The sequence below is a fragment of the Malaya genurostris genome, chromosome 3 (assembly GCF_030247185.1).
Source record: "Malaya genurostris strain Urasoe2022 chromosome 3, Malgen_1.1, whole genome shotgun sequence".
In the NCBI taxonomy this organism is placed as follows: domain Eukaryota; kingdom Metazoa; phylum Arthropoda; class Insecta; order Diptera; family Culicidae; genus Malaya; species Malaya genurostris.
Genome location: NC_080572.1, coordinates 163,377,889 through 163,396,689, shown reverse-complemented (window position 1 = coordinate 163,396,689; position 18,801 = coordinate 163,377,889). Strand labels below are relative to the sequence as shown.

The 18,801-nt window shown below is 34.7% G+C and overlaps 1 protein-coding gene across 2 annotated transcripts in view; it reads left to right on the top strand.

Moving 5' to 3' along the window:
- LOC131436676 (putative fatty acyl-CoA reductase CG5065) overlaps positions 1-18,801 on the top strand; it is a 30,257-nt gene that overhangs the window by 1,286 nt on the left and 10,170 nt on the right. The window contains exons 1-3 of one of the 2 annotated variants that reach the window (XM_058605536.1): positions 12,415-12,433; positions 12,553-12,665; positions 12,734-12,824. In XM_058605536.1, coding sequence (XP_058461519.1) covers positions 12,553-12,665; positions 12,734-12,824 — 204 coding nt within the window. In that variant the 5' untranslated portion in view covers positions 12,415-12,433. Of the gene's footprint in view, positions 1-12,414; positions 12,434-12,552; positions 12,666-12,733; positions 12,825-18,801 lie in introns of those variants that run through there. The other variant, XM_058605535.1, reaches the window with a different exon arrangement.

The following is an 18,801-nucleotide window of genomic DNA, read 5'->3' as shown; positions in this document are numbered from 1 at the left end:
GTTTAGATCAGTTGTTTCAGTCTAATATAAGTATATATATGTTATGTATAAGCTGCCGCTTGAGTTATGCTTCAATTCAACCTCTCAAGCATATTTTTTGTTTAGGCGTATAAATTTATAAGCAATGTCTTCTTTTTAAAAAATGCTGTGCAACATAAACTTCACCGCACATGTTGCATATTGGCATTAGATAAAGAAATATAGAAAGAAGCTCATCATCAACAGAAAAAAAGTCCAATACCTAAAGTTTTTCACTGAGCTCTATACTGCTTATGTGCATTGAGTTTAGAACTAATAAGATAATGCATCATACAATATGCACATCATGCGGTTGGCAAATATGACGCTTCGTTGGAAATTCCATCAAGAGCAGTTTCATACATTTTGTTCACACAGCTCATAATACAATCGAGTATCTTCCTCTCCGAAATATATACTCACACGCACGGTAGAAGTAGAGAACTCACATGGTCATTGGTTAACTCGAACCCGTCATTATTAGCATTCCAGATGACTTGAGAAACATCATTAGCGAATTTAAATGCTAGGTTATTGCCTTTTCGCTAGTAACAACTTTTATGAATTAGAGATTGTCTACTCTGTCATGCCGTTTCCTGACATAAGAATTCCTAATACGTCGCACACAGCTGATTCTCTGTCGCTCAGTGATAGTTTCACGAAATGCGAATGGAGAGGTTTTTAGCAAACTGGTTTGGATTTTTTATGAATTTTGGATTATGAGAATTATGTTCACCAGCAAATTTATTTTTTTTTGCTTTGGAAATTCAACCTGCTCTGGAAAAGATAACACTTTAACGTGTTATCTTTAAGGGTTCAATGCGATGTATCATGATGAATAAATATAAGAAAGACAAAAAAAGGTATTTTAATATTCGCTAGGACTGTCGTTCCATTGGCATGATGTTTAATGCAACCAAATTTGTGATTTTTTCATTGTTCTGCTCCAGAAAAGAAAAATACGTTTTAGGAAACAATTAATTCTTTAAATTCAGCCTGCGGAAAATTCACTTGGCTTTCCACAGGTTCATTAAGTCCTGAAGATTTCGCAATACTCTAGAAACGTTTAAGTTATAAATTTGCAGATTTGTTTCGTGTGGCTCTAGATGATTCACGTTCAACTTTTTCTTTCAAATAAAATTCTGTAAACCACGTTACAACATTTCAATATATTATAGCATTTTAATATATTGAGCCAATAAAGAGACCTTTCACTTTTCCACTGCTTCCTTGAAATTACTAAAGCATTAATTGTCATTGGATGGTACATCGCATCATTCTTGGGAAAAAAACAAAATTTCGAAAATCGCGAAGGAAAATTTTCACAAGTGATTTTCAGACAAAAAAAATCATCGATCAGAAAACACACTGAAGAAAATTTCACTGCTAATTTTTTGAATACGCGATTCTCACTGAAACTTATCTCACATGGCAAAAAATCAGTTGTGAATAATTCACTAACGAACATATTCCTCGGTGATATTTAAGAAAAAGTTGCACATTGAATATATCTGATATGACTCAAACAGAAAAGCGGTTATATCTCAAACATTTGCAGAATACATGACGAATAAATTCACCGATGAACAAAATCTGAACCTTTCTGCAAATGTTCTGTGTATGGTGGTTGAAATAAAGAGCTAATTTTTTAGCAATTTTGATGTTCTGTTGATAGTGGTGATGTATTCGACATTAATAATAGTCAAAATTATAGTAAACGTATGAATAAAAATCTAATCACAAAGCATATTATGCAGCTGATTAAAGTTATCATCCCAACTTAGCTTGAATATCATACGCAGAAATAACAGGAGCGCAGGTTATCGCTACGCCAATTCAAACGCGCCATTCAAATGCTCCGTCTGCTGTGTGTTCGAGACATGCAAAAACTTACAAATTCTTGCAAAATAGCGTTTTATTGGGTTTAATCTAAATAGTGCAGGGTAATCACCCAGCTGGATTCAAAAAAAAACTTTCATCACTATAATCACTACTTAACACCACAGTGTTCTGTGGCTCAGTCGATTAACGGACGTTCTTTGCGATTCTCCGTTCATGTCACCGCTCTCGCTAACAGTATTTTTTTCCAATGAATTTCATGTACATGTTGTTGAATGTAAATTTACGTGACCTGTAACGCTCCATTTATGTGCATCTTGTAAGATGTAAAATCATTGGATTCTTTCGAAATGGGCAAATATTGACGTTTCGTGCATTTCTAAGATGAAACAAGAAAACCGCTAAACTTTGAAAAATCGCATAAAAACCTATTTTAATCCACGTAGTGGTTTAATGATGCCTTTCTCATATTACTCATTACATCATAAATATAACCGTGAAAAAACAACTCTTTATTGAATAGAAATAGGAAAATTTGTTTGGACCTAATCTCACAAACTCTATAAATCCTGTTTACCCTGTAGTTCCGGAACCGAAAGTAGTATCCACAACAAATTAAGGAATTCCGTATGAAACTGTAAGACTTTTCTTTTGAACCTATAAGTTTGTGAAAATTGGTTTGGCCATCTCCAAGAAAAGTGAATAGAATCACTATTTCCAGTTCTTCCAAAACCGGATTTATATGAACGGAATAGCCGAAGTTGGTTCGTTTGCTACCAACAAATATGACCTACAGATTGGAACAGTTTTGAACGTAGTTAAACCTATACTTACGATCTCATGCTCTATTTCGATTAAACCAATTAAACGAAATCTAACAAACGAAACGAAGCTGCGTTTCTGTTACTTCTGCATATGTAAGTCAAGCTAAACAGCATGCATCAGCAGCATAAAACATGTAGTAGGATTATTATTATTATTATTATTATTATTATTATTATTATTATTCTTATTATTATTATTAATATTATTATTATTATTATTGACATCACTATACAACGTGTACGAAATAGAACAAAGCACGCCTTGTTCGTTTTGTGTTTTCTTCTTCTTTCGGTGTTGTACATATTGTCACTCTATATGGCGATTTGAAAACTTTGACACTCATCGGCCTGTAACTGCGGAACCGGAAGTCGGATCCGGATGAAATTTCACAGTAGCTTTAAAGACAGTATGAACTTTAAATGAAGTCAAGATTTGTGAAAATCGGTTCAAGCATCGCAGATAAATCGAAGTGAATTTAAATTTAGGAGTTTTTCTTCTCCACTTTCGGTGCTCTCGGAACAGGAAAAGAGGGGACCAGTAGTGCCGAATTAAGTATTCATCCCCACAAACTAACAAGCTCTGCAAACTAGAAGAATTTATCAGACAGTTTTATGGGATTTGTACCTGTTTTTAACCATCGTTCGTGGAAAAATACTAATAAAATTGGTAATTTTCCACTTATCACGCTTTAGTTCCGGAACCGGAAGTCGGATCCAGATAAAATGTTCTACAAATTTTTAGGATATTATAAGACCTTTCATTTGTATCTTAGTTTGCGAAAATCGGTTGAGTCTAAAATAATACCGCTCATAGCCGTTTCATCATCACGACTGATGGTTACGCTGCTGTTTTAGTTGTATAACATAAAAAAAACAATGACGATGTATGCCTAGTCTACTAAGTCGCACTTTTAATTAATATACCCGGCTATTACAAAAATATAATAATTTATATTAAATATTCGAAACGAATATCAGAATAGTAACAATTATACTTCACACTTTGGTGAGAAAAAATTTTGAAAAAGTTGAAATATTGAAAAAAAAACTATCCATACTGAATCGAAAGAGTCGAATGAGGAGCTTCAAAATATACTCGTGTGAACACACAAATTTGTCAACTAAAATTTCTTTACTTCAGCAACCCAGCTATTCTCAAAAAAAAACCGAAGGTTGCGGTAGAGCTGTCCGTTTATCCTTGTTATCTGAGTAGTGATTTTAATTATCTTAGTTTCACTGTTGATCGTCATAAAAAAACCTATATATTAGGTATTTATTGCTGTCCAAGTTGTTGCAGCGAGACGCAGTTGATGTTTCCTTGAAGTAAATTCTATCACGATCTAACATCCATTGTGGAAGCTATCTTGATAAATAAAACATCTATTGCCCAATGAGCTAATGCTGACGTTCTGCGATTTATTTTAATTATTGCTTTAAAATCAAAGCCTTCGTTTTTCCCAGAAACACTGATGTCTCAAACCGAAATGTTATTGAGTCGGTCAATTACTTTCAGGAAGTTGAATTTAAAATTGACCAAGTACTTTGAAACGCTTTCTGCTTATCTATTTCCAAAGCTATTGCCAAATGCTTCGAAAATCGAATCATTTTTTATTACATGCCATTCAGTATGTTTGCTCAAAACTATACGGCATAGGTCGAAAGTTTGGCCAAACCAATGGAAAGTTTGATGTTTTAGTTTGTGTACTGATTGAATCGAGGTGTTATTTGAGAAAAGCTTGTCCGGTGTTGCGTTAAGTATTAAAATATAACTTTTGTTCAGAAATATAATAATACAGTTAACTGTTTTCGTTGCTTCACGAATTATTAATGAGTCCGTGGAGCATTTCAAGGCGTCTAGCAATATGGCTAATCAACCTAGTTTCATAGTAGTATCCCAAAATAGCTGGTTTACTAGCAGATATGTAAATAATAATCCGATCACAGTGATTTTTGCTATAGAATATCTTATTGTATATCTTAGCTCTTTTAGTACAAGAGCGGCAACTGCTAGACTGTTCACAGCCTCACAAAATCTATTCCACGCAACCCATTTAATGCCATTGACTTCAGGAAAACAATCTACTACATTCGACAAAGCCAAAACCACTAACTACTACAAACATAGCAACTCGTTTTAACTCCGTCCTTTTACGTAACGACTTGTCGCTGATCACACTGAAAGACGCTCAGTCGCTTGACATTGACCGCCAAACTTGTGTCGATGGCCCAGAAAAGTCGAAAATCTAATGACATGCGAATCGGTTCCTTTTCAAAAGAAACCAAAACAACAAAATTGAAACCATCTACCGGACGGTCTTGGAGGTTATCGGTGGGATATCAAAAGAGTATCGTAGTTCAAATTGGAACATAGAGGAAATAAAAATCGAAAGTTTTAGTGAATCAATCAACGTTTTGCTGTTATAGCACATAGCAAGGAATGTTATTTTATATCCAACTCAATATTATGACATAAATAAGACCTCACATTAATTGAACACTGGAAATCATAGATCCATAGCACAATAAAATTTTTTGGGTGCTAAACTCTTTCTGAAAAGTTTGGTCAAAATTGCATGTAACTTTTCGCGCTCTCGAAATAGATTTTACATAAAAGCAAAAAGGCGAATGGTTTCGTATAGCTCGTTGCAGTTATCACACTCTGACATTAAAAATCAAGGGTATGCATTATTATTCGAAATTCTTTTTGACATTTGCTCTATAGACACAATATAGAATTGCTAAAATAATCGTCGGACATTGTGTGTGTGTGTGTGTGTGTGTGTGTGTGTGTGTGTGTGTGTGTGTGTGTGTGTGTGTGTGTGTGTGTGTGTGTGTGTGTGTGTGTGTGTGTGTGTGTGTGTGTGTGTGTGTGTGTGTGTATGTGTGTATGTATGTATGTGTGTGTGTATGTGTGTGTGTGTATTCGATTACTTCCTTCGACGCTTTATCAGCTCAATTTTCTCGGAGATTATTGAGTCGATTTCAAAAATCTTAAGCTTATTTGAAAGCTACTATAGGGATCAAGTTCACAGTACAATTGGCAGACACTTCCGGTTTCGGAGATATAATCATATAAATAACGTAAACATGAAGAATTCGACTGTGTGGTCAACGTTCAATTGAAATATGGTTGCACCAGATTACGTTCAAATGGTACATAATATATGGTACATGGAACCATTCTTATGAAGAAACGGGATGCAATTAATTCGAAAACCGACTTTTGAACCGACGCCTGTAAGGATGAGTGCCATATACCATTCGAAAAATTCGTCGAGATAAGAAAATGTATGCCTATATGAGTATGTGTATGTGACAAAATGTGCAGTTGACTTTTCCAAAGCAAAGTCTTGGTATTACATTCCTTTTGTGGAATTTGACCTTCTGACAGACTTTGCAGTCGATTTTTAGTGTACAGAATCATTGCTTGTTTAGTACTACGATCCTAGTTACACACTGGACTTTTTCAGTTAAACCAATTTTCACAAACTAAGCTTCAATTGAAAGATCTTGTAATATCATACCCTGCTACTGAATTTTATCCGAATCCGATTTCCGGTTCCGGAATTACAGAGAGATAATTAGAAAAACATACCCAAATGGGCACCCACTTTGCTGAGATGGAATGGAAAAAAATCAAATTTATATTAGTCAGTAAGTTTTTCTAGTTTATTGAGAAGATTGGCAAATAAATAGTTATTTCGGCTATTCCGGTCTCCGGTTTCTGTTTCCGAAAGTACCGGAAACAATAATTAAATACTTAAAAACTGGAACTGATTTCGATTTTTCAGAGATTATGCAACCGATTCTCATAAACTTAGATTCATATGAAAGATTATTGTTACATTATATCCGTAACCGTCTTCCGGTTCCGGTATTACAGGGTGATGAGAGTTAAATTCTCAAACGTTCAATTAGAATCATGTCACAAAAAGCTATCTTAATCTGACGATTGGTTTCCATGACACTAAACTGTTTTGAGCTTAGTTTGGAAGAATTTTTCGGTTTTCTGCATCGTCGCTCTAAACGACGGTCTTGAATTTTCAATCACGCTTCACCCTGTTGTTTCGGAAACGGGAGTTCTATCCGAACAACATCAATAACAGTTTAGACGACCATAAGACCTATCATCTGAGCCTAAGTTTGTGAGAATCGACTCAACTGTCTCTGAGAAAGTTTAGAGAATTCCATTTACGAATTTTTGAACACCGGAACTGAGATTTGTCATAGCTGAAAACGGTCCATTTGGCCAGAAACTAACATAAACTACAAATTGAAACAGTTTTGAGCTAAATTTGACAGATTTTTTTCCGTTTTTTGCATTGTCGCTCTAAATTACGGATTGCAATTTCATGCACACTTCACCCTGTCATTTCGGAACCCAAAGTCGGATACGAAAAAAATCCTTCATCAACTTATGGGGCTATGATCATTTGAAAAAATCGGTCCAGCCGTTTCTGAGAAATTTGAATGATTTTCGGTTTGGAGTTACAATCACTTTTTTCGGTACATCCGGTCCTTCGGTCCAAAATTAATGTACTTGATCATAAATAAACCAGGCCTGTCCTATTAAAGAATTATACGAATAATTGAAATTTTGATTTTTTAGTGTCATGGAAACTTGCTCTTAAAATTGAAATCTTTACACTTATCAATTTGTAATTCTGGAACCCAGAGTGGCATCCGAATAACATCCTATATGATTTTATGGAATTGCCAGACACTTCATTTGAACCTAAGCGTGTGATAATTGGTCGAGCGGTCTCAGAGAAAATCGAGTGCACTTTTGACTGCACATTTTACCCCGTTACTCCGGAACCAGTAATCGGATCCGGATGAAATTCAATAGCAGGCTATGGGTTTATAGGGCTTTTCATCGGAATCTAAATCAGAGAAACTCGGTTAAGCGGTATCTGAGAAAATTTAGTGCATTTCCTCATATTTTACATCATTATTTTACAAACGTTGAATCCAAGTTTGTGAAAAACGGGACAGCCATCTCCGAGATAATCTAGTGCATATTTTTGTTACACACACATACACACAACCACACAGACGAATGGTATATGACACACAGTTTCAGAGTGATACCTGTCACATTTTAGAGTGTTGCATAGAAAATCAGTCTGGAAAATCATAGTTCAATATTATTTGTTCCAAGCACTCTTTATAATGGATCATAACTGAACTGTGCTGCAAAGACATGCCTAATTACTTCGATTATCGTAAGCAGGAGAATCTGCAGCATAGACAACCGATATTTCTAAAGTATACAAGTATATATGCTGTAGCGTTTACAGCCGATAATTCCTACACACTAAACACACATTAGCACAAATAAAAATTTGTTGGCAGCAGTAGTTAAGGTACCGCTGTGTTGAAACGTTATTTTAATGTTTTTTTTAATCAGCTACCGAGGATTAAACAGCTGAGATCGGTAATTCAGTTTAAGTGTATAGCTTAGCGACGAGTAATAAAACCCAAGAATAACAAACTTTACCAGTCGTATCATTAAAGTAGTCCCACATCAATCCGTCCTTATAAATACTCGTTATAAATTTATGATGGAAAAAGTTTCAGTAAACTCTTTTTTTATGCGGGGGATACGTGCCGCATAAAAAACCGCATAACTTTGAAAATTCGCATAAAAGCCTCATAACAATAACGATCTTAACCCTACCAGTGAGATGATACCTTTATGATCAATCCACATGTACTTTTTACACTGATATTCGTCGGTGTTGTTAGTTTTCAAAGTAATTTCAATTAATCTTAAAATCGTTTCTTTATTAAAATTTTCAAATTCCTTTTACGTTTTTAGAAAATTTCCTCTCTCAAAAATGTGGTTCCGAAGAATGCTAACACACTTAAACTGGATTACCGACCTCAGCTGCTCAAATCTCGATAGGTGATTTTATTGGTAAAATTCACGTTTTATCACTGCGGTACTTTGAGGTACTGCTGTCAACAAATGTTCATTTGTGCTGATATATCAGTAGAATGGAAATATTCGGTAGTTCGGCTGTTGAAAACTCGTCAAAAGAGGCAAGAATTACCGAACGAAATTAAGTGTGAATGCTTAAGTCTGCTAAAAATTACACGTGCCAAAGCATGTTTTTGAAGTACTCAGTTAAGGGGCGGGTAGGGTCTAACATTAAAAAAAAATGGTTTATTTTTTTGCATTAGTAAACATTAAGTAAAACATTTCAAGAATATTCTGTGAAATGCTTGGGGGTTTACTTATCTCATACAGCGAAGAAACGAGAGCTCGGCGCACAGGACCAAGAGTTCGGCTTCGATTGACATAAAAATTTGACAAAACATTCTTGAAATGTTTTATTATGACAAAATACAAATAAAAATACGATTTTTCGAAAGCGTAGGACGCCCAGATTGTTTCCTTCAATTTTATGAACTATAAACTTTAAAACCGGTTTTCTTGAAAGCAGGTTTTGAAAATCCGTGTCCATCGTCATTCGAAAACTACTTCACCATTGTTTTTTTAACTTTGCCTACACTTTCTACATGTAAAATACTAGACCAGATCAGACGTTATCTTTTCGTTTTTTTGTTACTTTGGGGAGGCTTCACAGCTACAGAATAGCCGATTATTTAATGAAAAATCGCATTTTTGAGTTAAACAACCAACAAAATTGAAAAATTTAAACAAAACGTTAAGGTCTAAAAAAGCAGCTACTATAACTATACTGCTTTGTAAGGTAGATGCCTCTAACTTCTCTCGATATGAAGGGAATTGTATGAAATTTATTTTGTAAGTTGAGAATGCGTCCTAAATATGGAACATCATGCAATCGGTGAAAAATATACATTACAACGTTTTGCAGAATTTTTTTAAATGCGTGTTCCATATTTAGGACTCAATGCAATGTAGCTCTAAAAAAATCCCAAAACTAGGGTTATTTTTTCACCCGTAAATACAAAAGTGGGCGTATAAAATTCTGTTCTAACAGCAATTATGGCTTGGTTCGGGGTTGAAACAAAATTTTACATTTTAAACAGACTTTTCCCTAGCTTATGAATACTTTGGAAAAAATTAACACTATTAAAGCAAATAATTTCAAATTTTGCCATTTTTCATTAAATGAATATATTTTTGCCTTTCTCATATAGAAAGGTTATGCAATCACTGTGAAAACCGACTTTTGAACCGAGACCCGGAGGGCCGAGTGTCATATACTCGACTCAGTTCGTCGAATACGCAAAATGTCTGTGTGTGTATGTGTGTGTATGTGTGTGTATGTGCGTATGTGTGTATGTAACGTTTTTTGCACTAACTTTTCTCGGAGATGGCTGAACCGATTTTCACAAACTTAGATTCAAATGAAAGGTCTTGTGGTCCCATACAAAATTCCTGCATATTATTTGGATACGACTTCCGGTTCCGGAATTATGGGGTAAAATGTGCAAAAAGTTGTGAAAATAAGTGCACTAACTTTTCTCAGAGATGGCTAAACCGATTTTCACAAACTTAGATTCAAATGAAAGGTCTTGAGGTCCCATAGAAAATTCCTGAATATTATTTGGATCCGACTTCCGGTTCGGGAGTTAAGGGGTAAAATGTGCAAAAAATGAAAATATGTGTTCCAACTTTTCTCATAGATGGCGCGACCGATTTTCACAAACTTAGGTTCAAATGAAAGGTCCTGTGGTCCCATGCGTTATTTCTGAATTTCATGCGGTTCCGACTTCCGGATCCGGAAATATAGGGTAAACTGTGTTAAAAATTGTATACCATCACTGAAAATGGGTAAAAACCTTAACAAAATTCTAAATCGACCTCAAATCTTTTCCAATTTGATGGTTTTTATCAGTAGACGGTCAAACAAACCGATTTCGGATATTCTTTTGAGAATCGAAAAAAAATTTTTTTTTGCTTTTCTCATATAGAAAGGTTATGCAATCACTGTGAAAACCGACTTTTGAACCGAGGCCCAAAGGGCCGAGTTTCATATACCATTCGACTCAGTTCGTCGAGTACGCAAAATGTTTGTGTGTGTGTATGTGCGTATGTGTGTATGTAACGTTTTTTGCACTAACTTTTCTCGGAGATGGCTGAACCGATTTTCACAAACTTAGATTCAAATGAAAGGTCTTGTGGTCCCATACAAAATTCCTGCATATTATTCGGATCCGACTTCCGGTTCCGGTGTTATGGGGTAAAATGTTCAAAAAAATTAAAATATGTGTTCTAACTTTTCTCATAGATGGCCTCACCGATTTTTACAAACTTAGGTATTCTGAATAACGACGTATTGATTTTTCGATCGAATGTGGTTCGATCGAATGTGGTTCGATCGAATCATAGCTACCTTTGATTTTGCTAGCGTTATGGGGAATACAAATGAAATACGAGGGAATAAACGATACGACGTTATTCAGAATAAGGGTGATAGGGTAAAGTGTGTTAAAAATTTTATACCATCACTGAAAAGAGCGAAAAACCGTAAAAAGTTTTCTAAATCGACCTCAAATCTTTTCCAATTGATAGTTTTTATCAGTAGACGGTCAAACAAATCTATTTCGGTTATTCTTTTAAGAATCGAAGAAAAATAATTTTGAAGATTACCCGGTATTATATATGATAGTATGATGGATATGAGAAAGGCATCATTACACCACAAGGTGGATTAAAACAGGTTTCCTTAACTAATATCCAAGCGACGATTAGTGTAATAATGCGCCAGCAAACGACCACGCGATTAATTAACATCAAAAAGGATTAAAAACGGTTATGTGCCCTATCACAAAATTTGGCTAACCCCTAAATGATCAAAAAGGAACAAATTTCGAAAACCAATGAAACAGAATTATCTATCTATTGATTTGATGACCTTGTATTAGACATCGAATATGAAATTTGACATAAAATCACATTCGACGACCCCTTTTTTTAATTCAAATTTTCATGAAAAAAAAACTGCAAGAAAAAATCGATTAAGTATAGACTTGAGTGTAGTTGAGAACGATTGGAAAGATTATTTTATAGTAGCAAGAACGCAGTGTCGCCGATTATAGTTATCCCATGAGCGTTGAAAAAAAGGGACACTCTCGCAAGCGAGTGATGAATATGACATAATATGTTGAATTACTGCCGTTCGATGGCGTTGTTGTGCTGGAAAATAATTTCACTTTTACCTGACTGGGTCAACCGACATACAATCTCGGGTTAGGGTGGAGAGCAGAAATATTCCTTAAACTCCTACGATAATTATTTTTGGATAAAAGAAACCTGAGTTTAATTCAAATCATTCGAGCATTCATTAAGATTGAATTTTACTTGAACACGCTTGAACAAACCAACATTATCACAGGTAATCTTTATATGTAGCACTTTCTGCTTACCGTCAGGTTGATCTGCCAACATCTTAATGCACAATGTCTGTATGGCAAATATATTACTGATAGAACCTACCTTAACAATTAGCAGAATTGCGAACACTAACATACTTTCTGATTGCAACTAACAGTATCTAATTCAAGGCTGCAGTTTCTCCACACATGACTCTCAATTTCTGTGTCCCACCAGTCAAGTGTGCAGTCAGTCGTCGATCAAAAACCTCATTTGTGCCTTTATAAACTTAGCCATTATATTGCTAACACCCGTTCGTTTTCAATACTGCAACATCATGTTGCATTCTAACCTCTTCTAAGTTATGTGGATTTGAAAAATCATTATTTTATTGGACATAAAGTAACCTTATCATTATCTTTACGTAATTCGTATAAAACTTGTGAGTAATAACTTGAATTATAACACAATCGTAGTTTTATTAGTCACAGTTATTTTGTATCGTAGTAATGAAATTCTGTATTCAATTCTAATTCTCACATCCTTCTCCAACCGCTCTAGATGGACAACAACGATGGAAAAGATCGTATTGGACCAATGTTTCGAAATCGACATGTGCTAATCACCGGAGGTACTGGGTTCATGGGAAAGGCGCTTATAGAAAAGCTTTTGAGGTACGATTTACGGCGTATATCATGGAGGTTGATAGAAAAATACACCTCAATTACCTGTTCGCTTTCAGATGCACAGAAGTAGCCAAAATATATCTACTAGTCCGACCGAAGAAGGGGAAATTCCCGAAACAACGCTTAGAAGAAATGTTTGCTAATCCGGTAAGTAATTTTTTAACACTCATTTGCTGCTTTACCCCTTGAGACAAATTGTTTCTTTAGCTTTCGAAAAAGACACAATTATCGAAAAAATCAATAAAAACCTGAGTTGGAACTTGTGTTCGCTTCGGTGCATTGAACATTTTTTGATTCAAAATATTTTTACTAGAAAATCACATTTCAATGATGTACCTTGGAGTACTAAGTACTTGGAGTTAACTTGTGATGAAGGGCTCAATTATTTAAATTCACAACGGAATGCGAATATCAATCAACATTCATATATTCAAATCGAAGAGAAATACTCAAGTGCAAAACTGGATAGTAATATTACATGTGATAACTATGTATTACATTAATTTATTCAAAAAAATCGCTGTAGAATTGCCCGTGATGTCTCGCTCAAGTTTAACATTTATAAAGTAGGCCACCAACATTATTTTATCTGTCCCGCAATTCTCAGCCCATGACCCGCGAACGCGAAAATTTCCTATGAAGCGAGACAAGGTCAAAAACTCGCCGTAGCATAATGAAATCGTACGTACTTATATTATACACACATCATACCATAATGATCATAACCTAATTTCCGTAGGCAAAACAAGCGTAAATTGCTACAAATTAATAGATATTTCTACTAGATGGTAACAGTACTTTTTTAAATATGCTCTAAAATATTTTTATTATATAACAATAAGCGCAATCTTATATCTATATGCAGTAAAACAGTAAAATTGTGGGATGAACTTGCGCTGATGGGTAATGTGGCCAAGCGCAAATAACGATGAGATGGCCAAGCAACCTTGGCTTGCGTAAGAAGTAAAAAGAAAAAGCAAACTCGATCGATGAATGAAGTAATCGTGTACAGCCACTAACCGATACGATGACGATGCTGATCCGTAGTTAGTAAGAGACCTGAGAGTAATCGTGCATGTAAACATATTTGCATAATTTCAGTAAATAGAATGAAATATTATATTTGTCTCTACTTAGTTCCAGAAAGGTGCTAAAATCATGTTTTATTGAAAAACAGTTGATTCAAGAGACGTTCACCTTCGAGCGGACTGACATCCGGAATACAGAAAGACCCTTTAAGGTCGATGCTGTGTAGAATGTATGAATAATTTTATGAAGAAAATGTTTCGCACATTTTGTCATATGTACTATATTAAAGATCATTAAAAAAATAAGTTTAACAAAAGGAAGAGCGGTCATGTTACATAAACGATCAGCCAAATGCATAGCAAAGCGGAATAGTTTCGATCATCAATAACTGAACCATTTCACAAAGCATGCTCATTGCTATCATACATTCTCTCAGAAATCAGAACCAATTGACTCAAGCGGCCGGTTGGATATTTGGCGATTGGTACCTTGCGACGTCACATAATTTTCGTCATAGGAAGAGAAGCATAAAACGAGCATGCAAGGGAACTTTTTGGCAGAAATACAGCAAAATAAATCATTTTCCATTTCCAAAATGATAATGAGTTGTTTTAAGATTACAAAATGAAACATTTGATAAAATCTCCCATTCCCAGTAGAATTTTTAGATTTTTCATAGCATGTCAATTCTGCATCCCCGGAAGGATGCAACACATTTCATAATATAAGTGAATTCGGCACTCCTTGAACGATGTCCAAAAATCTTCTTAATCCTGTTGAGGTAAATACAAAAAGGATTCATTCACTACTGGAAGAACTATATCTCCATTCCACATCTAGCGAGAAACGATAGCATATTCTTCAATTTTAGCTCACCATACACAGATTCAATTAGTTAACAAGAGTAGTGCAATGGTGCGAACGAATCCTGTGCTTTATTCTTGCTCTTTGAGAGTGGTAAAGGTGAATCTGGCCTAACGATATCGTGCGTTGCTCCACCCGAATAAAAAATATTGTAAAAAACAATACGATTTGCTGTTACAAAACCTGCCACAACTATGCTTTGACCGTTGAAAAATATTTTAATGTATTGTTATACACTATTCAATTAATTGTGAAAATGTTTTTCACAATAGAATGTATAGGTTGTTAACTATCGTAACAATTCAAATCATAAAGTTTTCTCATACATGTTTTTTGGAAAACAATAAAATGTACAGTTTGCATATTGTTCGAAACAGCACGTGTACAAATAAATTCTATTTTAGAATCGTAGAAACAATACATTGAATCGTTGGAAATGAAAACAATCTTGTCAAGATACAATAAAATGTATTGTAACTCATATATCTAATTGTGAATCAATTGTTTATGCTGTACAATCAATGGTTTATTTTTTTACGTGCAGCTTTAGCCAACTCATCAGCCTATTCGTTTCCAGTAATACCATATCAGGCCGAAACCCATACGTAGTGAACAATATTTGAAATACTGAAATCTTCCATTTAAGTCTAACAAAAACGAATTTTTCTTTAACGCTGATTCTCTTCTAAATTCGATTGTGTATCACACAGAATCGCATAGATTTTGTGTTTCGAAGACAATACAGTGAATGAGACGACATTTCACGACAGTAGTCACTAGCACGACCATTTAACAGAGAACAGTCTGTATAACCAACTACGTGTTCATCAAGCTGTCGTTCCAAACGAAGAGGATATCTTACAATAAAACTTTTATAAATCTCATCTGTTCATTTGAACGATTTAATCAAATCTAATCGATGAAGACTTAAAAACCTATGTTAATCCACCTAGTGGTGTAATGATGCCTTTCTCATATTACTAATTACATCATAACCGCGAAATTTGCAAAAAAAAATGTTTATTGAATAGAAATAGGAAAATTTGTTCGGACCTATTCTCACAAACTCTACAAATCCTGTTTAACCTGTAGTTTCGGAACCGATACTCATAACAAATTAAGCAAGTCCCTTTGAAACTGTAAGACTTTTCTTTTGAACCTATAAGTTTGTGAAAATCGATTTGGCCATCTCCAAGAAAAGTGAGTGAGATCCTTTTTTGCAGTTTTCAATTACTATTTCCAATTCTTTAGAACACGGATTCAGATAAACGGAATAGCCCAAGTTGGTTCGTTTGCTACCAACAAATATGACCTACAAATTGGAACAGTTTTGAACGTAGTTAAACCTTTACGCTCTATTTCGATTAAACCAATTAAACGAAATCTAACAAACGAAACGAACCTGCGTTTCTGTTACTTCTTCATATGTAAGTCAATCTAAACAGCATGAATCAGCTTCATGGGATTTGTACCTGTTTTTATCCATCGTTCGTGGAAAAATGCTAATAAAATTGGTAATTTTCCACTTATCACGCTTTAGTTCTACAAATTTTTAGGATATTATAAGACCTTTCATTTCAATCTTAGTTTGCGAAAATCGGTTGAGTTGTTCCAGAGATAATTGAGTGTAAACTTTTTCTCAAATTTGCACATATTAGCATATAACTCCGGAACCAGAAGTCACATTGGAATGAAATTCAATAGCAAGCTATGGGACCATAATACCATTTATTTGAATCTTAGTTTGTGAAAATCGGTTCAGCCATAGCTGAAAAAAGTGAGTGCATATTTTTTTCATTTTTCCTATATCTCCGGAACCGGAAGTCGGATTGAAATTCAATAACAGGCTATGGGACTATGAGACCTTTCATTTGAATCTTTGTTTGTGAAAATCGGTTTAGTGCATATTTTTGTTACATACACACACATACACACACACAGACATTTGCTCAGTTCGTCGAGCTGAGTCGAATGGTATATGACCTTTGACCCTCCGGGCCTCGGTTAAAAAGTCGATTTTCACAGTGATTGCATAGCCTTTCTATATGAGAAAGGCAAAAACAAACAAAACCCCTAGAACATTGTTTGTTTCAAAATAAACTTCTGAGGTTATTCCATGCACATTATTAATCTCAGCATGGCCCACTTATTATTATTATTATTATTATTATTATTATTATTATTATTATTATTATTATTAATATCATTTGTTTTACCCCGGCTTTAACCTTTTGGTCGTTCACAGGGTAGCGTGGCCAACTTCGAGTAATCATATCTCGGAATTGACTTAATATTTTTACATAATATTAGCACTGTAGCAGTCTACAGTTATTATAATTACATAAAATATCAAGATTAGGGAATTCATTGTTTTTTTTTGAACCCCCGTTTACAGGAGAAGGTCCCATTAACAGAACAAGGGCGAAGTTCTAGATATTTTGTTCATTTCTGCCTTATTTAAGCTCATGCAGCAATTCAGTCATCGACAAGGAACTGCACCTTGACTTGGGAGCTTCTAGCTTTGAGGCCTTCTACGATATGGAACAAGAAAACAGATAATCATTTCTTGATTGAAAAAAATTCGCCGGATGCCACGCGGCTTATCTATCTGAGCCACCGAGATTGGTGAACCGTAACGTATTCATTAGCCGAACGGAAACCGTTACCGATACTGCACGGCTATCTAGGCTATTCGCAAAGGAAAACTGGCATTGAAGGTCACTTTTCATGAGTGGCCGAGAAGCCGGTTAAATAAAGTACACGCTACAAAACCGGATAACGGATCCTTCACAACTAAGTGACATGGTTTCAAACGTTAGTAAGACATTTGAGTGTGCTGTTTTCCCGATCGCGTTAAATTTAGAAAAATAATTTTTCATAATCAACTTTTTTACGTTTGACTTTTCGCACAACTTTCACGCCAAATCCACAAGCAGGTTTGAGCGTAAATAAATCTACTGTACCGAGGCATACAGTTGAGTTTCATCTTTACTTCCGATTTCGGAATTACAAGGTAATATGTACAATTTAATGAGAAATGCGCTATCAATTTTCTCGAAAATTTTTTTACCGATTTTCACTAACTAAGATTCAAATAAGCAAAAAAAATTCAACTTCATGGGTATTTAACTAGTACCTGGTAGAAAACATCACCACCTTTGCTCTGTTCGCAACGTGTTTTAAACAATTTCGTATAGCGTGCAGAATTGCCACATTCAAATCTATATTTTTAGGAGAAAATCTTTAAATATACATCGGGGGATCAAAATTCTGTATTGAAAATCTGTATATGAAAATGATAAGAAATTAAAGCACAACGAAATGTAAAAGTCATTAAATCGAATCTGAAAATGACAGCTACTTTTTGTTTAGAGTTAGTGTTCATTGTAATGTAATGTAATATTACTACATACTAAACGAACCGTCTTCGGCTGTACCGGTTCTCAGTTCCCGGTTTCGGAAGTACCAGAAATAGTGGTCAACAATTCTAAAACAAAACTCACTCAATTTTCTTAGAGATGATTTGATCGATTTTCACTAACTTAGGTTCAAATGAGAGGTCCTATATTCTCATAGGTTGCTGTTAAATTTTATCCGGGTTCGACTTCCGGTTCCGGAGCTGTAGGGTAAAGTGTGTTAAAAATTTCAAACCGTCATTTAGTGCGACGATGCAAAATAAAGATAAATTCCTCATAACTTGACATAACTGTTTACAAATTAAAAAGGTTATGTTTATACACAAAAAAAGTTTCTACTTTTATTTAGGTTTGATAAAAATTTTCTTGACAAAACCTTCGTTGTATTTTTGAAAATATAAATAATATAAGAAAGGCATCATTTCACCACTCAATCGATTAAAAAGTGTTTTCTTCTTTGAATTACTATCAACCATTTTATTTTTGGTATCCGTGACCTGTTTAATTATATTATCGATATTTATATTCAATAAAACTGTTTCGGTTTCGTATATTAGTAGAAAGTGCAATAATAACCATTATGGCAAATCTAGTAGCATTTCTAGTAGGAAAATTGGTTTCATTCAGATATATGTTAACATAGCGCTGTGTGTGTTTCATCGGCTGTGCAGCTGATATTTTCATATTTTTAAAAAGGTCAATCCAGATTATTCTCACAGTACAATTTTAAATGTAAAACGAAAGGAAACGAAGACGACCCAATCATTTTTAAAAGCTCTTCTGATTCTAAAAATATCGTGTGTTGTCCCACAGTT